Source organism: Convolutriloba macropyga, chromosome 5, assembly GCF_964194025.1.
Source record: "Convolutriloba macropyga chromosome 5, txConMacr16.3, whole genome shotgun sequence".
NCBI lineage: Eukaryota > Metazoa > Xenacoelomorpha > Acoela > Convolutidae > Convolutriloba > Convolutriloba macropyga.
Window position 1 is genome coordinate 1,772,115 of NC_134472.1, and position 23,473 is coordinate 1,795,587.

At 34.0% G+C, this 23,473-nt stretch overlaps 1 protein-coding gene across 1 annotated transcript in view; it reads right to left on the reverse strand.

Annotated features, from left to right (window-relative positions):
* Positions 1–4,999: 4,999 nt before the first annotated feature.
* Positions 5,000–23,473, reverse strand: part of LOC142339037 (uncharacterized) — a 35,468-nt gene continuing 16,994 nt past the window's right edge. Inside the window, exons 3-4 of the mRNA XM_075388688.1 lie at positions 20,430–20,588; positions 5,000–5,560 (exon numbers count right to left, since the gene is read on the reverse strand). Coding sequence (XP_075244803.1) covers positions 5,252–5,560; positions 20,430–20,588 — 468 coding nt within the window. The 3' untranslated portion in view covers positions 5,000–5,251. The remainder of the gene's footprint in view (positions 5,561–20,429; positions 20,589–23,473) is intronic.

Genomic DNA, 23,473 nt, shown 5'->3' on the forward strand with positions numbered 1-23,473 from the left:
TCAGCAGCTTAAATGAATTGTACACTTAGAGATTAATAGAGCTCAGAGGGCTACTCAGCGACTTAATGCCCTCCGTGTTTTAAATCTTCGTCATTTTTTAACGGCAGAGTGAAAAAAGTCAGGCGAAAAATCGACTAAGCGAAAAATCGCATTACAAAGGCCGCATAGCTAATGTAATTGGTAAACTTCGTTTGAGAGTAATTAACGTGGATGAATTGCTTTCGAACGACAGGTGGGAGATTTAATTTAGGAGTGTAAGCTTAATTTTTTTGGTGCAAAAATTCTTCGTTGAAAGGGGTTCAAACCCACGACCTCCAGAACAGCAGTCACACCTCTTAACCAATAGGCAACAATCAAACGCTAACAATCATTTTTATTGAACAAAAGCGCTATCACTTTCCAACAAAAGCGCAAAAACTTTCAAGCAAAAATTTGCATAAAAAAGACGCCTACAATAATTGCCTTAAACTTCGTTCGAGAGCAATTAAAAACTGACAAATGGCTAAGAACTAGCAATGTCTAGCAGTCACGTGATTGATTTATATCATCAAACATTTGTTCAATTCTAACCTCCAAGAAAAAAAACTTTTGACTCAATTACATTTAGTTTTCCAAACACATTTAGTGAACTTTCGGAAGAGGAAAAACGCTCACATTCTTGGCTTTTTACCCATAAACCACGTCAAAACTTAAGAGCAAATTAAATTAATTGTAGCGTTATCATCAACAACAAAACAACATTACTGAAGCATCAATCACTTCAAAATAGAACTACATTAATCACCAATAGAACAATACATCAAATTAAAACCCAGAGATCAAAGCTATACAATCAATCCATCCAATCAATTCACACATGTTCAAACACAGCCTCCTCAGGCAATCATTAGGTCAGCTTAACTAAAACCCCAGAAATCATTTCAAACTAAATCTGGCCACAATTACGCAACCAGATGCGGCTCATTTTCTTGATCCACTTCGCTGTTAGCCTCAATTTTCTTTTTCTCAAGAAACTGATTTCCATTCTGATCCATATCGGCAAAATTTTCAGTTGATTTGAGCGGCATTTCCTTCTCTTCGGCAACCAGTTCCTGACCGTTCAAATCACTATCATCTGTTTTCAGCTCACTGATAAGATCTGGCACTTGACACAGCTCAGCAGTCTTTACTTCCTCTGCGTCGTAGCCTTCTTCATTGAAGGATAACTCCACAACGGAGTGGTCAGTAAGGCAAGGTGATTTCTGTGGAACCTGTCAACAAATGTATGGTTTTTAAAGTGCTCATTTGGCAATCTTCTAATTACATTTCACATCGTATAAACACAACATGGGGCCAATTATCCGACATTTATATTCGATTTAAGATCTAGACAAATCTTCAACAGCCAAATAATCTTTGACATGAAACTGAAGTTCTCCCGAGTATTTTAAGATGCAAAACTGCACAAATGATTCTTCGTTTTCCTTATTTCTCCGACGCAAGTAATGAGGGGAAAAACTCGCTCGGCTCTTTTTTATTGTTTCAATTTTGCATCTTGAGATACTCATCAAAAAGATATGAGTGTAATTACCTGAAACTTCTCGCAGAGTAGAATATTAGTTGTCTTTTAATTTCTTATTTGAGGTCATATGGAGTTCAAAAAATCCGGGGTTTCACTTCAAAAGTAGTTATTAAAAAATTCCAGAAAATAATTAAAAGTTTTTATGCTTTACGAACAATTTTTGTTTCAGCAAACAATAATAACAGAGGTGGGATCAAAACTTATTTCAATCAGACAAACTGAAATTCGTCAACATATTTTTTTGATATTTTTTTCGAAAAGTTTTCTCAATATTCCTCCGCCGAGATACTTCATTATTAGCAGCCTCAAGTAAAAAAAGCAAAATATTGACCAAGGTAAAGCTAAGAATAACCGTGACCTTAGTGAAATAGTGGTAAAAGTTATTTAGAGAGCGAGGTAAAGTCATTTGAAAAATTTTGTTCCTGACTGACAAAAATCCATTAGCTCCAATAACATTGCAACGCAGTATTACGACCCTTACAGGGATGTGGACTTGTATACGACAAAAATCCCATGCAGATAGAGATCGATTGGACTTTGAACCGTCCGCAGCTCCACACTTTGGTGGAAGCTGGCAGCATCTGTTCCAAATCATCATTAACATCATACTTTCAACATGAAACCAACCAAAATGATTGCTAGACTCCCTCACAATAGACTATCCTTGCAAATGATTTTTTATAAACTTACCGCAACGCCGGGAGAACGTAGCCTTGAAAGGCTTTATCAGCGTTGCTGCAGGGGTATTTTTAAAAATCAAGCAGCTCTGAAAATGGTCAATTTATAACAATTTCTGCTATTCTCAGCATTTAAAATTGGACGTTTTGAAGACTGTGCATTAATTTTTTTTATCTAACCAATTGAAGTATTCGTCATAACGGACAAAGGTAAATGAGAGGACTAAACAAAAAGACTTTAATGTTGATTTCTGTTAAAAGTAGTGCCTTATTGATAAAGATCCAACGTGATTCAAGAAAAACCTGTTTTAATAATTAAAATTTTGTAAAAAAAAGTTTGTGCACCTAGAACTTTTTCAGAACATGACGACAAAGGCGTTAGTTATTGCTACGCTCATTTTTCTCTCTTAATATGTCAGCAAAACTTAAATTCACCCGGTGTTTGCAAAAATTAATAAAAAAAATCAGTGTTCTTTGATTTCCAAGTTGCTTGATCTCCATTATTTAGTGAGATAATTTTAATTTGGACTGTTTGGCAATTCCATTGCACAATATTTCCCTAAAAATTTTTTCCAGAGAAAACTTGCCTCATGCTTTTAAATTCTACTATCAACCCTTTAAAAATCCTATTGCTTCAGGCGATGTCAAAATAATCCTTAAAGCTATATTATTTTCAAATACGCCATGAGAAAACCAACTATCGTCATGTTCGAGATAAACTTTTCACAATTAGTAGCAGTGGCAATATCTTCACTTTTTCGGAGAATTTTTCTCAATATTCCTCAGCCGAGATGCTTCATTATTAGCAGCCTCCAGTAATAAACAAAGCAAGTTATTGACCATGGTAAAGCTAAGGATAGTCGTGACCTTAGTGAAATAGTGGTAAAAGTTATTTAGAGAGTAAGGTTAGGTCATTTGAAAAAATTTGTCACAGACTGTAGAAAAAAATCCATTAGCTCCAATATCATTGCAACGCAGTATTACGACCCTTACAGGGATGTGGACTTGTATACGACAAAAATCCCATGCAGATAGAGATCGATTGGACTTTGAACCGTCCGCAGCTCCATACTTTGATGGAAGCTGGCAGCATCTGTTCCAAATCATCATTAACATCATACTTTCAACATGAAACCAACCAAAATGATTGCTAGACTCCCTCACAATAGACTATCCTTGCAAATGATTTTTTATAAACTTACCGCAACGCCGGGAGAACGTAGCCTTGAAAGGCTTTATCAGCGTTGCTGCAGGGGTATTTTTAAAAATCAAGCAGCTCTGAAAATGGTCAATTTATAACAATTTCTGCTATTCTCAGCATTTAAAATTGGACGTTTTGAAGACTGTGCATTAATTTTTTTTATCTAACCAATTGAAGTATTCGTCATAACGGACAAAGGTAAATGAGAGGACTAAACAAAAAGACTTTAATGTTGATTTCTGTTAAAAGTAGTGCCTTATTGATAAAGATCCAACGTGATTCAAGAAAAACCTGTTTTAATAATTAAAATTTTGTAAAAAAAAGTTTGTGCACCTAGAACTTTTTCAGAACATGACGACAAAGGCGTTAGTTATTGCTACGCTCATTTTTCTCTCTTAATAAGTCAGTAAAAATTGAATTAACCCGGTGTTCGCAAAAATTAATGAAAAAACAATCAGTTTTCTTTGATTTCCAAGTTGCTTGATCTCCCTTAGTGTGATAATTTTAATTTGGACTGTTTGGTAATTCGATTGCACAAAATTTTCCGAAATATTTTTTCCAGAGAAAACTTGCCTCATGCTTTTAAATTCTACTATCAACCCTTTAAAAATCCTGTTGCTTCAGGCGATGTCAAAATAATCCTTAAAGCTATATTATTTTCAAATACGCCATCAGACAACCAACTATCGTCATGTTCGAGATAAACTTTTCACAATTAGTAGCAGTGGCAATATCTTCACTTTTTCGAAGAAGTTTTCTCAATATTCCTCAGCCGAGATGCTTCATTATTAGCAGCCTCCAGTAATAAACAAAGCAAGTTATTGACCATGGTAAAGCTAAGGATAGTCGTGACCTTAGTGAAATAGTGGTAAAAGTTATTTAGAGAGTAAGGTTAGGTCATTTGAAAAAATTTGTTACAGACTGTAGAAAAAAATCCATTAGCTCCCATAACATTGCAACGCAGTATTACGACCCTTACAGGGGTAAGGACTTGTATACGACAAAATCCCAAGCAGATAGAGATCGATTGGACTTTGAACCGTCCGCAGCTCCACACTTTGATGGAAGCTGGCAGCATCTGTTCCAAATCATCATTAACATCATACTTTCAACATGAAACCAACCAAAATGATTGCTAGACTCCCTCACAATAGATTATCCTTGCAAATGATTTTTTATAAACTTACCGCAACGCCGGGAGAACGCCCAATAGGCAACAATCAAAGGCTAACAATCATTTTTATTGAACAAAAGCGCTATCACTTTCCAACAAAAGCGCAAAAACTTTCAAGCAAAAATTTGCATAAAAAAGACGCTTAAAATAATTGCCTTAAACTTCGTTCGAGAGCAATTAAAAACTGACAAATGGTTAAGAACTAGCAATGTCTAGCAGTCACGTGTTTGATTTATATCATCAAACATTTGTTCAATTCTAACCTCCAAGAAAAAAAACTTTTGACTCAATTACATTTAGTTTTCCGAACACATTTAGTGAACTTTCGGAAGAGGAAAAACGCTCACATTCTTGAATGGCTTTTTACCCATAAACCACGTCAAAACTTAAGAGCAAATTAAATTAATTGTAGCGTTATCATCAACAACAAAACAACATTACTGAAGCATCAATCACTTCAAAATAGAGCTACATTAATCACCAATAGAACAATACATCAAATTAAAACCCAGAGATCAAAGCTATACAATCAATCCATACAATCAATTCACACATGTTCAAACACAGCCTCCTCAGGCAATCATTAGGTCAGCTTAACTAAAACCCCAGAAATCATTTCAAACTAAATCTGGCCACAATTACGCAACCAGATGCGGCTCATTTTCTTGATCCACTTCGCTGTTAGCCTCAATTTTCTTTTTCTCAAGAAACTGATTTCCATTCTGATCCATATCGGCAAAATTTTCAGTTGATTTGAGCGGCATTTCCTTCTCTTCGGCAACCAGTTCCTGACCGTTCAAATCACTATCATCTGTTTTCAGCTCACTGATAAGATCTGGCACTTGACACAGCTCAGCAGTCTTTACTTCCTCTGCGTCGTAGCCTTCTTCATTGAAGGATAACTCCACAACGGAGTGGTCAGTAAGGCAAGGTGATTTCTGTGGAACCTGTCAACAAATGTATGGTTTATAAAGCGCTCATTTGGCAATCTTCTAATTACATTTCACATCATATAAACACAACATGGGGCCAACTATCCGACATTTAAATTCGATTTAAGATCTAGACAAATCTTCAACAGCCAAATAATCTTTGACATGAAACTGAACTCTCTCCCGAGTATTTTAAGATGCAAAACTGCACAAATGGTTCTTCGTTTTCCTTATTTCTCCGACGCAAGTAATGAGGGGAAAAACTCGCTCGGCTCTTTTTTATTGTTTCAATTTTGCATCTTGAGATACTCATCAAAAAGATATGAGTGTAATTAACTGAAACTTCTCGCAGAGTAGAATATTAGTTGTCTTTTAATTTCTTATTTGAGGTCATATGGAGTTCAAAAAATCAGGGGTTTCACTTCAAAAGTAGTTATTAAAAAATTCCAGAAAATAATTAAAAGTTTTTATGCTTTACGAACAATTTTTGTTTCAGCAAACAATAATAACAGAGGTGGGATCACAACTTACTTCAATCTGACAAACTGAAATTCGTCAACATATTTTTTTGATATTTTTTTCGAAAAGTTTTCTCAATATTCCTCCGCCGAGATACTTCATTATTTGCAGCGTCAAGTAAAAAAAGCAAAATATTGACCAAGGTAAAGCTAAGAATAACCGTGACCTTAGTGAAATAGTGCTAAAAGTTATTTAGAGAGCGAGGTAAAGTCATTTGAAAAATTTTGTTCCTGACTGTGACAAAAATCCATTAGCTCCAATAACATTGCAACGCAGTATTACGACCCTTACAGGGATGTGGACTTGTATACGACAAAAATACCATGCAGATAGATCGATTGGACTTTGAACCGTCCGCAGCTCCACACTTTGATGGAAGCTGGCAGCATCTGTTCCAAATCATCATTAACATCATACTTTCAACATGAAACCAACCAAAATGATTGCTAGACTCCCTCACAATAGATTATCCTTGCAAATGATTTTTTATAAACATACCGCAACGCCGGGAGAACGTAGCCTTGAAAGGCTTTATCAGCGTTGCTGCAGGGGTATTTTTAAAAATCATGCAGCTCTGAAAATGGTCAATTTATAACAATTTCTGCTATTCTCAGCTTTTAAAATTGGACGTTTTGAAGACTGTGCATTAATTTTTTTATCTAACCAATTGAAGTATTCGTCATAACGGACAAAGGAAAATGAGAGGACTAAACAAAAAGACTTTAATGTTGATTTCTGTTAAAAGTAGTGCCTTATTGATAAAGATCCAACGTGATTCAAGAAAAACCTGTTTTAATAATTAAAATTTTGTGAAAAAAAGTTTGTGCACCTAGAACTTCTTCAGAACATGACGACAAAGGCGTTAGTTATTGCTACGCTCATTTTTCTCTCTTAATAAGTCAGTAAAAATTGAATTAACCCGGTGTTCGCAAAAATTAATGAAAAAACAATCAGTTTTCTTTGATTTCCAAGTTGCTTGATCTCCCTTAGTGTGATAATTTTAATTTGGACTGTTTGGTAATTCGATTGCACAAAATTCTCCGAAATATTTTTTCCAGAGAAAACTTGCCTCATGCTTTTAAATTCTACTATCAACCCTTTAAAAATCCTGTTGCTTCAGGCGATGTCAAAATAATCCTTAAAGCTATATTATTTTCAAATACGCCATCAGACAACCAACTATCGTCATGTTCGAGATAAACTTTTCACAATTAGTAGCAGTGGCAATATCTTCACTTTTTCGAAGAAGTTTTCTCAATATTCCTCAGCCGAGATGCTTCATTATTAGCAGCCTCCAGTAATAAACAAAGCAAGTTATTGACCATGGTAAAGATAAGGATAGTCGTGACCTTAGTGAAATAGTGGTAAAAGTTATTTAGAGAGTAAGGTTAGGTCATTTGAAAAAATTTGTTACAGATTGTAGAAAAAAAATCCATTAGCTCCAATAACATTGCAACGCAGTATTACGACCCTTACAGGGGTAAGGACTTGTATACGACAAAAACCCAAGCAGATAGAGATCGATTGGACTTTGAACCGTCCGCAGCTCCACACTTTGATGGAAGCTGGCAGCATCTGTTCCAAATCATCATTAACATCATACTTTCAACATGAAACCAACCAAAATGATTGCTAGACTCCCTCACAATAGACTATCCTTGCAAATGATTTTTTATAAACTTACCGCAACGCCGGGAGAACGTAGCCTTGAAAGGCTTTATCAGCGTTGCTGCAGGGGTATTTTTAAAAATCAAGCAGCTCTGAAAATCGTCAATTTATAACAATTTCTGCTATTCTCAGCTTTTAAAATTGGACGTTTTGAAGACTGTGCATTAATTTTTTTTATCTAACCAATTGAAGTATTCGTCATAACGGACAAAGGAAAATGAGAGGACTAAACAAAAAGACTTTAATGATGGTTTCTGTTAAAAGTAGTGCCTTATTGAAAAAGATCCAACGTGATTGAAGAAAAACCTGTTTTAATAATTAAAATTTTGTAAAAAAAAGTTTGTGCACCTAAAACTTTTTCAGAACATGACGACAAAGGCGTTAGTTATTGCTACGCTCATTTTTCTCTCTTAATAAGTCAGTAAAAATTGAATTAAGCCGGTGTTCGCAAAAATTAATGAAAAAACAATCCGTTTTCTTTGATTTCCAAGTTGCTTGATCTCCCTTAGTGTGATATTTCAATTTGGACTGTTTGGTAATTCGATTGCACAAAATTTTCCGAAATATTTTTTCCAGAGAAAACTTGCCTCATGCTTTTAAATTCTACTATCAACCCTTTAAAAATCCTATTGCTTCAGGCGATGTCAAAATAATCCTTAAAGCTATATTATTTTCAAATACGCCATGAGAAAACCAACTATCGTCATGTTCGAGATAAACTTTTCACAATTAGTAGCAGTGGCAATATCTTCACTTTTTCGGAGAAGTTTTCTCAATATTCCTCAGCCGAGATGCTTCATTATTAGCAGCCTCCAGTAATAAACAAAGCAAGTTATTGACCATGGTAAAGCTAAGGATAGTCGTGACCTTAGTGAAATAGTGGTAAAAGTTATTTAGAGAGTAAGGTTAGGTCATTTGAAAAAATTTGTTACAGACTGTAGAAAAAAATCCATTAGCTCCAATATCATTGCAACGCAGTATTACGACCCTTACAGGGACGTGGACTTGTATACGACAAAAATCCCATGCAGATAGAGATCGATTGGACTTTGAACCGTCCGCAGCTCCACACTTTGATGGAAGCTGGCAGCATCTGTTCCAAATCATCATTAACATCATACTTTCAACATGAAACCAACCAAAATGATTGCTAGACTCCCTCACAATAGACTATCCTTGCAAATGATTTTTTATAAACTTACCGCAACGCCGGGAGAACGTAGCCTTGAAAGGCTTTATCAGCGTTGCTGCAGGGGTATTTTTAAAAATCAAGCAGCTCTGAAAATCGTCAATTTATAACAATTTCTGCTATTCTCAGCTTTTAAAATTGGACGTTTTGAAGACTGTGCATTAATTTTTTTTATCTAACCAATTGAAGTATTCGTCATAACGGACAAAGGAAAATGAGAGGACTAAACAAAAAGACTTTAATGATGGTTTCTGTTAAAAGTAGTGCCTTATTGATAAAGATCCAACGTGATTGAAGAAAAACCTGTTTTAATAATTAAAATTTTGTAAAAAAAAGTTTGTGCACCTAAAACTTTTTCAGAACATGACGACAAAGGCGTTAGTTATTGCTACGCTCATTTTTCTCTCTTAATAAGTCAGTAAAAATTGAATTAAGCCGGTGTTCGCAAAAATTAATGAAAAAACAATCCGTTTTCTTTGATTTCCAAGTTGCTTGATCTCCCTTAGAGTGATATTTTAATTTGGACTGTTTGGTAATTCGATTGCACAAAATTTTCCGAAATATTTTTTCCAGAGAAAACTTGCCTCATGCTTTTAAATTCTACTATCAACCCTTTAAAAATCCTATTGCTTCAGGCGATGTCAAAATAATCCTTAAAGCTATATTATTTTCAAATACGCCATGAGAAAACCAACTATCGTCATGTTCGAGATAAACTTTTCACAATTAGTAGCAGTGGCAATATCTTCACTTTTTCGGAGAAGTTTTCTCAATATTCCTCAGCCGAGGTGCTTCACTATTAGCAGCCTCCAGTAATAAACAAAGCAAGTTATTGACCATGGTAAAGCTAAGGATAGTCGTGACCTTAGTGAAATAGTGGTAAAAGTTATTTAGAGAGTAAGGTTAGGTCATTTGAAAAAATTTGTTACAGACTGTAGAAAAAAATCCATTAGCTCCAATATCATTGCAACGCAGTATTACGACACTTACAGGGATGTGGACTTGTATACGACAAAAATCCCATGCAGATAGAGATCGATTGGACTTTGAACCGTCCGCAGCTCCACACTTTGAAGGAAGCTGGCAGCATCTGTTCCAAATCATCATTAACATCATACTTTCAACATGAAACCAACCAAAATGATTGCTAGACTCCCTCACAATAGATTATCCTTGCAAATGATTTTCTATAAACTTACCGCAACGCCGGGAGAACGTAGCCTTGAAAGGCTTTATCAGCGTTGCTGCAGGGGTGTTTTTAAAAATCAAGCAGCTCTGAAAATGGTCAATTTATAACAATTTCTGCTATTCTCAGCTTTTAAAATTGGACGTTTTGAAGACTGCATTAATTTTTTTTTATCTAACCAATTGAAGTATTCGTCATAACGGACAAAGGAAAATGAGAGGACTAAACAAAAAGACTTTAATGTTAATTTCTGTTAAAAGTAGTGCCTTATTGATAAAGATCCAACGTGATTCAAGAAACACCTGTTTTAATAATTTAAATTTTGTAAAAAAAAAGTTTGTGCACCTAAAACTTTTTCAGAACATGACAAAGGCGTTAGTTATTGCTACACTCATTTTTCTCTCTTAATAAGTCAGTAAAAATTGAATTAACCCGGTGTTCGCAAAAATTAATGAAAAAACAATCAGTTTTCTTTGATTTCCAAGTTGCTTGATCTCCCTTAGTGTGATAATTTTAATTTGGACTGGTTGGTAATTCGATTGCACAAAATTTTCCGAAATATTTTTTCCAGAGAAAACTTGCCTCATGCTTTTAAATTCTACTATTAACCCTTCAAAAATCCTATTGCTTCAGGCGATGTCAAAATAATCCTTAAAGCTATATTATTTTCAAATACGCCATGAGACAACCAACTATCGTCATGTTCGAGATAAACTTTTCACAATTAGTAGCAGTGGCAATATCTTCACTTTTTCGAAGAAGTTTTCTCAATATTCCTCAGCCAAGATGCTTCATTATAAGCAGCTTCCAGTAATAAACAAAGCCAGTTATTGACCATGGTAAAGCTAAGGATAGTCGTGACCTTAGTGAAATAGTGGTAAAAGTTATTTAGAGAGTAAGGTTAGGTCATTTGAAAAAATTTGTTACACACTGTAGAAAAAAAAATCCATTAGCTCCAATAACAATGCAACGCAGTATTACGACCCTTACAGGGATGAGGGCTTGTATACGACAAAAATCCCATGCAGATAGAGATCGATTGGACTTTGAACCGTCCGCAGCTCCACACTTTGATGGAAGCTGGCAGTATCTGTTCCAAACCATCATTAACATCGTACTTTCAACCTGAACCCAACCAAAATGATTGCTAGACTACCTAACAATAGATTATCTATGCATATGATTTTTTTATTAATTTACCGAACGCCGGGAAAACGTAGCCTTGAAAGGCTTTATCAGCGTTGCTGCAGGAGTATTTCTAAAAAAAATTAAGCAGCTCTGAAAAAGGTCAATTTATAACAAATAATCCTATTCTCAGCTTTTAAAATTGGACGTTTTGAAGACTGCATTAATTTTTTTATCTAACCAATTGAAGTATTCATCATAACGGACAAAGGAAAATGAGAGGACTAAACCAAAAAGACTTTAATGATGATTTCTGTGAAAAGTAGTGCCTTATTGATAGAAAAGATACAACGTGGTTCAAGAAAAACCTGTTTTAAAAAGTTAACATTTTGTTACAAAAAGTTTGTGGACGTAAATCTTGTTCAGAACATGACGAAAAAGGCGTTAGTTATTTCTACGCTCAATTTTCTCTCTTAATATGTCAGCAAAACTTGAATTAAACCGGTGTTCGCAAAAATTGATGAAAGAACAAACAGTTTTCTTTGATTTCCAAGTTGCTTCATCTCCATTATTTAGTGTGATAATTTTAATTTAGACTGTTTGGTAATTCGATTGCACAAAATTTCCCGAAAAATTTCTTCCAGAGAAAACTTGCCACATGCTTTTAAATTCTACCATCGACCCTTTACAAATCCAATTGCTTGAAGGGATGTCAAAACAATCCTTAAAACTATATTATTTTAAATAATGCCATGAGACATCCAACTATCGTCAAGTTCGAGACAAACTTTTCACAATTAGTAACAGTGGCAATATCTTCACTAATATTTTTTTCGAAGAATTTTTTTCAATATTCCTCAGCTGAGATGCTTCATTATTAGCAGCCTCCTGTAATAAACAAAGCAAATTATTGACCATGGTAAAGCTAAGAATAATCGTGACCTTAGTGAAATAGTGGTAGAAGTTATTTAGAGAGTAAGGTTAGGTCAATTGAAAAACTTTGTTACTGATTGTAGAAAAAAAATCCATTAGCTCCAATAAGATTGCAACGCAGTATTACAAAACTTAGAGGCATATGGACTTGCATACGAACAAAATCTCATACAGATAGAGATCGAATGAACCGTCCGCAGCTCCACACTTTGAGGGAAGCTGGCAGCATCTGTTCCACATCATCATCAATATCATACTTTCAACATGAACCCAACCAAACTGATTGCTAGACTCCCTCACAATAGATTATCTTTCCAAACGATTTTTTTATAAATTTACCGCAACGCCGGGAGTATGTAGCCTTGAAAGGCTTTATCAGCGTTGCTGCAGGAGCATTTCTAAAAAAATTAAGCAGCTCTGAAAAAGGTCAATTTATAACAATTTATCCTATTCTCAGCTTATAAAATTAGACGTTTTGCAGACTGTGCATTATATTTTTATCTAACCAATTGAAGTACTCATAATAGCGAAAAAAGGAAAATGAGAGGACTAAACAACAAGACTTTGATGATGATTTCTGTGAAAGGTAGTGCCTTAATGATAGAAAAGATACGTGGTTCAAGAAAAACCTGTTTCAAAAACTTGATAATTAGTTACAAAAAGTTTGTGGACCTAAAACTTGTTCAGAAAATGACAAACAAACGTTCATTATTGCTACGCTCATTTTTCTCTTTTAATATGACAGCGAAATTTAAATTAACCCGGTGTTCGCAAAAATTAATGAAAGAACAATCAGTTTTCTTCGATTTCCAAGTTGCTTGATCTCCATTATTTAGTGTGATAATTTTAATTTGGACTGCTTGGCAATTCCATTGCACAATATTTCCCCTTAAAATTTCTTCCAGAGAAAACTTGCCTCATGCTTTTAAATTCTGCTATCAACAATTTACAAATCCAATTGCTTATGGCGATGTCAAAACAGTCCTTAAAACTATATTATTTTAAATAACGCCATGAAACATCCAACTATCGCCTAGTTCGAGATAAACTTTTCACAATTAGTAACAGTGGCAATATCTTCACTGATATTTTCGAAGAAGTTTTCTCAATATTCCTCAGCCGAGATGCTTCATTATTAGCAGCCTCCAGTAATACACAAAGCAAATTATTGACCATGGTAAAGCTAACAATAATCGTGGACTTAGTGAAACAGTGGTAAAAGTTAATTACAGTGTAAGTTAGGTCATTTGGAAAAACTTTGTTACTGACTGTAGAAAAAAAATCCATTAGCTCCAATAACATTGCAACGCAGTATTACGAAACTTAGAGGGATATGGACTTGTATACGAACCAAATCTCATGCAGATAGAGATCGAATGCACTTTGAACCGTCCGCAGCTCCACACTTTGATGGAAGCTGGCAGTATCTGTTCCAAACCATCATTAACATCGTACTTTCAACATGAACCCAACCAAAATGATTGCTAGACTCCCTAACAATAGATTATCTATGCAAATGATTTTTTTATAAATTTACCGAACGCCGGGAAAACGTAGCCTTGAAAGGCTTTATCAGCGTTGCTGCAGGAGTACTCTAAAAAAAATTAAGCAGCTCTGAAAAAGGTCAATTTATAACAAATAATCCTATTCTCAGCTTTTAAAATTGGACGTTTTGAAGACTGTGCATTAATTTTTTTATCTAACCAATTGAAGTATTCATCATAATGGACAAAGGAAAATGAGAGGACTAAACCAAAAAGACTTTAATGTTGATTTCTGTGAAAAGTAGTGCCTTATTGATAAAAAGATACAACGTGGTTCAAGCAAAACCTGTTTCAAAAAGTTAACATTTTCTTACAAAAAGTTTGTGGACCTAAAACTTGTTCAGAACATGACAAAAGGCGTTAATTATTGCTACGCTCATTTTTCTCTCTTAATATGTCAGCAAAACTTAAATTAACCCGGTGTTCGCAAAAAATAATAAAAAAAGCAGTGTTCTTTGATTTCCAAGATGCTTGGTCTCCATTATTTAGTGTGATAATTTTAATTTGGACTGTTTGGCAATTCCATTGCACAATATTTCCCTAAAAATTTTTTCCAGAGAAAACTTGCCTCATGCTTTTAAATTCTACTATCAACCCTTTACAAATCCAACTGCTTAAGGCAATGCCAAAGTAATCCTTAAAACTATTATTTTAAAATATGCCATGAGACATCCAACTATCGTCAGGTTCGAGATAAACTTTTCACAGTTAGTAACAGTGGCAATATCTTCACTGATATTTTTCTTTGAAGAAGTTTTCTCAATATTCCTCAGCCAAGATGCGTCATTATTAGCAGCCTCCAGTAATAAACAAAGCAAATTATTGACCATGGCAAAGCTAAGAATAATCGTGATCTTAGTGAAATAGTGGTAAAAGTTAATTAGCGTAATGTTAGGTCACTTGAACAACTTTGATACTGACTGTAGAAAAAAAATCCATTAGCTCCAGTAACATTGCAACGCAGTATTACGAAACTTAAAGGGATATGGACTTGTATACGAACAAAATCTCATGCAGATAGAGAACGGATGGACTTTAATCCGTCCGCAGCTCCACACTTTGATGGAAGCTGGCAGCATCTGTTCCAAATCATCATTAACGTCATACTTTAACATGAACCCAACCAAAATGATTGCTAGACTCCCTAACAATAGATTATCTATGCAAATGAATTTTTTATAAATTTACCGAACGCCGGGAAAACGTAGCCTTGAAAGGATTTATCAGCGTTGCTGCAGGAGTATTTCTAAAAAAAAATAAGCAGCTCTGAAAAAGGTAAATTTATAACAAATAATCCTATTCTCAGCTTTTAATATTGGACGTTTTGAAGACTGTGCATTAATTTTTTTATCTAACCAATTGAAGTATTCATCATAACGGACAAAGGAAAATGAGAGGACTAAACCAAAAAGACTTTAATGTTGATTTCTGTGAGAAGTAGTGCCTTATTGATAAAAAAGATACAACGTGGTTCAAGCAAAACCTGTTTCAAAAAGTTACATTTTGTTACAAAAAGTTTGTGGACCTAAAACTTGTTCAGAACATGATAAAAGGCGTTAATTATTGCTACGCTCATTTTTCTCTCTTAATATGTCAGCAAAACTTAAATTAACCCGGTGTTTGCAAAAATTAATAAAAAAAATCAGTGTTCTTTGATTTCCAAGTTGCTTGATCTCCATTATTTAGTGTGATAATTTTAATTTGGACTGTTTGGCAATTCCATTGCACAATATTTCCCTAAAAATTTTTTCCAGAGAAAACTTGACTCATGCTTTTAAATTCTACTATCAACCCTTTACAAATCCAACTGCTTAAGGCAATGCCAAAGTAATCCTTAAAACTATATTATTTTAAAATATGCCACGAGACATCCAACTATCGTCAGGTTCGAGATAAACTTTTCACAGTTAGTAACAGTGGCAATATCTTCACTGATATTTTTCTTTGAAGAAGTTTTCTCAATATTCCTCAGCCGAGATGCGTCATTATTAGCAGCCTCCAGTAATATACAAAGCAAATTATTGACCATGGCAAAGCTAAGAATAATCGTGATCTTAGTGAAATAGTGGTAAAAGTTAATTAGCGTAATGTTAGGTCACTTGAACAACTTTGATACTGACTGTAGAAAAAAAATCCATTAGCTCCAGTAACATTGCAACGCAGTATTACGAAACTTAAAGGGATATGGACTTGTATACGAACAAAATCTCATGCAGATAGAGAACGGATGGACTTTAATCCGTCCGCAGCTCCACACTTTGATGGAAGCTGGCAGCATCTGTTCCAAATCATCATTAACGTCATACTTTCAACATGAACCCAACCAAAATGATTGCTAGACTCCCTCACAATAGATTATCTTTGCTAATGATTTTTTTTATAAATTTACCGAACGCCGGAAGAACGTAGCCTTGAAAGGCTTTATCAGCGTTGCTGCAGGAGTATTTCCAAAAAAATTAAGCAGCTCTGAAAAAGGTCAATTTATAACAATTTATCCTATTCCCAGCCTTTAAAATTGGACGTTTTGAAGACTGTGCATTAATTTTTTATCTAACCAATTGAAGTATTCGTCATAACGGACAAAGGAAAATGAGAGGACTAAACAAAAAGACTTTAATATTGATTTCTGTGAAAGTAGTGCCTTATTGATAGAAAAGATCCAACGTGGTTCAAGAAAAACCTATTCTAAAAACTTAACAATTTGTTACAAAAAGTTTGTGGACCTAAAAGTTGTTGAGAACATGACGAAAAAAGGCGTTAATTATTGCTAGGCTCATTTTTCTCTCTTAATATGTAAGCGAAATTTAAATTAACCCGGTGTTTGTAAAAATTAATGAAAGAACAATCAGTGTTCTTTGATTTCCAAGTTGCTTGATCTCCATTATTTAGTGTGAAAATTTTAATTTGGACTGTTTGGTAATTCGATTGCACAAAATTTCTCTAGAAATTTCTCAAGAGAAAACTTGCCTCATGCTTTTAAATTCTACTATCAACCCTTTACAAATCCAACTGCTTAAGGCAATGCCAAAGTAATCCTTAAAACTATTATTTTAAAATATGCCATGAGACATCCAACTATCGTCAGGTTCGAGATAAACTTTTCACAGTTAGTAACAGTGGCAATATCTTCACTGATATTTTTCTTTGAAGAAGTTTTCTCAATATTCCTCAGCCAAGATGCGTCATTATTAGCAGCCTCCAGTAATAAACAAAGCAAATTATTGACCATGGCAAAGCTAAGAATAATCGTGATCTTAGTGAAATAGTGGTAAAAGTTAATTAGTGTAATGTTAGGTCACTTGAACAACTTTGATACTGACTGTAGAAAAAAAATCCATTAGCTCCAATAACATTGCAACGCAGTATTACGAAACTTAGAGGGATATGGACTTGTATACGAACCAAATCTCATGCAGATAGAGATCGAATGCACTTTGAACCGTCCGCAGCTCCACACTTTGATGGAAGCTGGCAGTATCTGTTCCAAACCATCATTAACATCGTACTTTAACATGAACCCAACCAAAATGATTGCTAGACTCCCTAACAATAGATTATCTATGCAAATGAATTTTTTATAAATTTACCGAACGCCGGGAAAACGTAGCCTTGAAAGGATTTATCAGCGTTGCTGCAGGAGTATTTCTAAAAAAAAATAAGCAGCTCTGAAAAAGGTAAATTTATAACAAATAATCCTATTCTCAGCTTTTAATATTGGACGTTTTGAAGACTGTGCATTAATTTTTTTATCTAACCAATTGAAGTATTCATCATAACGGACAAAGGAAAATGAGAGGACTAAACCAAAAAGACTTTAATGTTGATTTCTGTGAGAAGTAGTGCCTTATTGATAAAAAAGATACAACGTGGTTCAAGCAAAACCTGTTTCAAAAAGTTACATTTTGTTACAAAAAGTTTGTGGACCTAAAACTTGTTCAGAACATGATAAAAGGCGTTAATTATTGCTACGCTCATTTTTCTCTCTTAATATGTCAGCAAAACTTAAATTAACCCGGTGTTTGCAAAAATTAATAAAAAAAATCAGTGTTCTTTGATTTCCAAGTTGCTTGATCTCCATTATTTAGTGTGATAATTTTAATTTGGACTGTTTGGCAATTCCATTGCACAATATTTCCCTAAAAATTTTTTCCAGAGAAAACTTGACTCATGCTTTTAAATTCTACTATCAACCCTTTACAAATCCAACTGCTTAAGGCAATGCCAAAGTAATCCTTAAAACTATATTATTTTAAAATATGCCATGAGACATCCAACTATCGTCAGGTTCGAGATAAACTTTTCACAGTTAGTAACAGTGGCAATATCTTCACTGATATTTTTCTTTGAAGAAGTTTTCTCAATATTCCTCAGCCGAGATGCGTCATTATTAGCAGCCTCCAGTAATATACAAAGCAAATTATTGACCATGGCAAAGCTAAGAATAATCGTGATCTTAGTGAAATAGTGGTAAAAGTTAATTAGCGTAATGTTAGGTCACTTGAACAACTTTGATACTGACTGTAGAAAAAAAATCCATTAGCTCCAGTAACATTGCAACGCAGTATTACGAAACTTAAAGGGATATGGACTTGTATACGAACAAAATCTCATGCAGATAGAGAACGGATGGACTTTAATCCGTCCGCAGCTCCACACTTTGATGGAAGCTGGCAGCATCTGTTCCAAATCATCATTAACGTCATACTTTCAACATGAACCCAACCAAAATGATTGCTAGACTCCCTCACAATAGATTATCTTTGCTAATGATTTTTTTTATAAATTTACCGAACGCCGGAAGAACGTAGCCTTGAAAGGCTTTATCAGCGTTGCTGCAGGAGTATTTCCAAAAAAATTAAGCAGCTCTGAAAAAGGTCAATTTATAACAATTTATCCTATTCCCAGCCTTTAAAATTGGACGTTTTGAAGACTGTGCATTAATTTTTTATCTAACCAATTGAAGTATTCGTCATAACGGACAAAGGAAAATGAGAGGACTAAACAAAAAGACTTTAATATTGATTTCTGTGAAAGTAGTGCCTTATTGATAGAAAAGATCCAACGTGGTTCAAGAAAAACCTATTCTAAAAACTTAACAATTTGTTACAAAAAGTTTGTGGACCTAAAAGTTGTTGAGAACATGACGAAAAAAGGCGTTAATTATTGCTAGGCTCATTTTTCTCTCTTAATATGTAAGCGAAATTTAAATTAACCCGGTGTTTGTAAAAATTAATGAAAGAACAATCAGTGTTCTTTGATTTCCAAGTTGCTTGATCTCCATTATTTAGTGTGAAAATTTTAATTTGGACTGTTTGGTAATTCGATTGCACAAAATTTCCCTAGAAATTTCTCAAGAGAAAACTTGCCTCAAGCTTTTAAATTCTACAATCAACCCTTTAAAAATCCAATTGCTTAAGGCGATGTCAAAATTATCCTTAAAACTATATTATTTTAAAATATGCCATGAGACATCCAACTATCGTCATGTTCGAGATAAACTTTTCACAATTAGTAAGTGGCAAAATCTTCACTGATATTTTTTGGAAGAAGTTTTCGCAATATTCCTCAGCCGAGATGCTTCATTATTAGCAGCCTCCAGTAATAAACAAAGCAACTTATTGACCATGGTAAAGCTAAGAATAATCGTGACCTTAGTGAAATATTGGTAAACGTTAATTACAGTGTAAGGTTAGGTCATTTGAAAAACTTTGTTAATGACTGTAGAAAAAAAAATACATTAGCTCCAATAACATTGCAACGCAGTATTATGAAACTTAGAGGGATATGGACTTGTATACGAACAAAATCTCATGCAGATAGAGATCGAATGGACTTTGAACCATCCGCAGCTCCACACTTTGATGGAAGCTGGCAGCATCTGTTCCAAATCATCATAATCATCATACTTTCAACATGAACCCAACCAAACTGATTGCTAGACTCCCTCACAATAGATTATCTTTGCAAATGATTTTTTATAAATTTACCGCAACGCCGGGAGAACGTAGCCTTAAAAGGCTTTATCAGCGTTGCTGTAGTATTTCTAAAAAAATAAGCAGCTCTGAAAAAGGTCAATTTATAACAATTTATCCTATTCTCAGCTTTTAAAATTGGACGTTTTGAAGACTGCGCATTAAATTTTTATCTAACCATCTGAGGTATTCATAATAGCGGACAAAGGAAAATGAGAGGACTAAACAACAAGACTTTAATGTTGATTTCTGTGAAAGTAGTGCCTTATTGATAGAAAAGATCCAACGTGGTTCAAGAAAAATCTGTTTTAAAAACTTAACATCTTGTCACAAAAAGTTTGTGGACCTAAAAGTTGTTCAGAACATGACGAAAAAGGCGTTAATGCTACGCTCATATTTTTCTCTTAATATGACAGCAAAATTTTAATTAACCCCGTTTTCGCAAAAATTAGTGAAAGAACCATCAGTTTTCTTTGATTTCCAAAACGCTTGATCTCCATTATTAAGTGTGATAATTTTTAATTAGGACTGTTTGGTAATTCCATTGCAGAAAATTTCCCGAAACACTTTTTCAAGAGAAAACTTACCTCATGCTTTTAAATTCTACTATCAATCCTTTACAAATCCAATCGCTTAAGGCGATGTCAAAATAATCATTAAAACTATATTATTTTAAAACACGCCATGAGACATACAACTATTGTCATGTTAGAGATAAACTTTGCACAAATAGTAAACCAGCAGCTACCTGTTCAAAGGGAGGCTCAGAATCACAAGATGTGTTCATATCCTCATAATCGTCCCTCTCAGCCTGGTCCCTTCGTTCAGAATCGTTGGGGTCGAAATCAGAATCCTCCTCTGACTTGTAGTTTACATCACTCTGATTCAGGAGTTTAATATGGTCAATCTGAAACAATTTCGTTTCTTTATAAAATTATTTTTATCTGCAGATAGTTGAATAATCTAAGCAGCACAACCACCAGTTTCAAAACTTCGGAATACACATTGAGGAATTATTTGTTGCAACCAAATGCCAATATGCTAATTCACATTAAAAATCTTTAAAAATCTCCCAAACTAGAGTGGAAACTGATTAGTTAACATTCACATTGAGTAAACAAAGTGCGGAGCAGTTAACATAAACTATAAAATCCCATTATATTAACATCTAATTTTTTGAACAAAACCACATTGAGAAAACCAAAACAGCAACCGGTTACTTGTAAAAGATAAAACAAAGCTGGGTGGATACAAAACGAGCCCCTTAAAAACATGCTTGCTTAAGTATGCAAAAATAGCCAATTCAACATATTTGTTGCATATGTGAGATCAAAATTTGAATACACCTTAACAGACTATTTTAAAATTACCCTTCTCGATCCATCACGATTAAATTCTATTATTTATAGATTAATCAATTACTTTTTCGAAGCTTTCGTTGAACATTTAGTAATTTCAATTTTCATTTTGACATGACACCAAAAAAAATGACACCAAGAAAAACAATAGTTGAGAATTTTTATCAACACCTGACTTCAAAAAACTCTTTCTTGCTAAAAACAAATTGACTGGGATGAAGGCTAGAAAAAATGAAGGCTGGACAATGAAGGAAAAGATGATGGTAGGCCAAAATTATAATATCTCACTACTTGCCGTTTATTAAATTTAAAAAAAAAGCTTTCAAGCTTTCCCCACTTATTGTTGACATTTTTTTTTACTTTTTTGAGGGCTAGTATATGTGGTATCAAGTTGAAGCTCTCTGCGGTTGCAATTTCACTACTTCCAATTCTTTCGAAACAAATTTTTACCATTTTCGGCCCACAATATCAGAATTTACTCATTTTTGATCAAATTTCGCTAAAATTTTGGTGAAAATTTAATGATTTACAAAAACTAGCGGGATTTCATATCTTTGAAAATAGTTTTCTTATCGTTTTGTCACTAACTCCATACAGTACAGAAAAAAATAGCGTGCTTTAAGCGAAAACAAAATATGCGACAAGCTTTAAGTCAATTTAGAAATTTTTATGAATATTCCACCCGTTTCAAGTGTTATTCATTAAAAAAACTCCACGTACTCTGTCTGCAATTATTTAGATACAATTTCATTGAAGGCATACATCAGGTAGCAGAAAGGCTGATCACACCGAGGAAGCATAGGTAACAAAAACAAAGCTTTAAGGCGCGAACAGCTATTTCTGATATAACAGAAATCAGATTTTCGCGAGACTTTGTCCACTTGCCGTACTTTGACTGCAGGTTTTAGTTTAATCCTCTTAAGAGTATTAAATTTTTCTTAACTGTTATTAAAAAATAACGAGTTAATTCAACTACTGCTTATCTTCAACTGTGAGAATCACTTAAGGATTCTCATGATTTTTGACTTTGGAAATAATTGTTTGGAAAAATGTCAATTTTGTTTAATTCTAGTTTTTCTATTCGTAGTACCGTTTGGCGGCTAGTCTGATTAAGATTAACGATAACAATTCGAACCGAAGAGGCAATTTTTGTTCATCGAGATTAGTTTGTACACATGCAGGTTAAAAGCTAAGAAACAACCGTTTTATCAAGACAGAACATTTTAGATTTTAAATTCTGTTCTGACACGCTTCCGCTTTATTTGGCTCTGTTTCCCTTCTAATTTTCGACAACTTTAAAACAATTTAATGCAATTCGGTCTTCAATTGTACCGTCTCTATCTATGTTTTTAATAATTTTTACAACAGTATTTTTACAGTAAATTTTTATTTCTATTTCACAATTGAACGTTTCATTTTTGATGAAAACAAAACAAATGGCAACTGAAATGCTCACTAGAAGATTATAGCGCCTGCTTTCTTATCATTCTTGCATGTAGCTTAGGTTCCATCAAAATTGATACTATTTTTGAGTTTGAATTTTTTAGCTTTGCTGCTCATATAATAATAATATTCGTTCTGGGAGCGCTGAAACCAAAATTACAGAAGAAAAATATCTCTTATTTTTTAGGTTCCTCAGAGGGAGCTTCAAAGTAAATTGACAGTTGTATAAATTACCAAATCTTTTTTAGTAACTCAAGTGTTGTCACAGAAAAACATCTCTCCGCATGTGAAGAAAACATCTCATATAAATCGCATATTTTTTACTGCTACCTTGTCAAAAAATAGTCTCAAGCATTTTTAATGTTATATGAATTTTTAATTGCTCTTTTTAAAGCTATCAAAATTAGCATGTTTTGGATAAAGTGAGAAAACACCAGTTTTGAAAAGCCAAATTAAACTAGCTAATTTTCGCCCACTCTTCAGCTCTGCATAGTATTCTTGCTTGAGCTAAATTATTGTGTGGTAAGGGTGAGTCATTAAGGGCCCTTAGACCAATTTGTTTCGGCATGATTTTTTGGGTACTCTGAGGTTCAGTGCAATATTTAACCATTCATACTCAATTGTGTAACTCAATTTGCTTTATCGTTAACCGAGCAGGTCAGTAGTCACGAACTCAATCTATTAGTCCAAATTACACCTTTGTTTTTTTCATTGCTTGACTTGCTTTTGCCGCTTCATTATACAACTGCTTAATTTCATTTTGACTTTTACAGGCGATTTACCTTTTCGTTTTAACAAAACACCTTTTAGCGAGAGTAGGAAGAAAAAAATTGAGAAAAATTCAGACAATTTTGTCCCGTTGATGTTATAACAAACGAAATAATTATGACAATTAATTAAAAAAAGTTTTCATTATTTTGCATTTCCGAAGCAAAGTGTTAAGGCAACGTAATGCTTGAAATCAGGGTTTCATTGAATACACGCAGAGTGG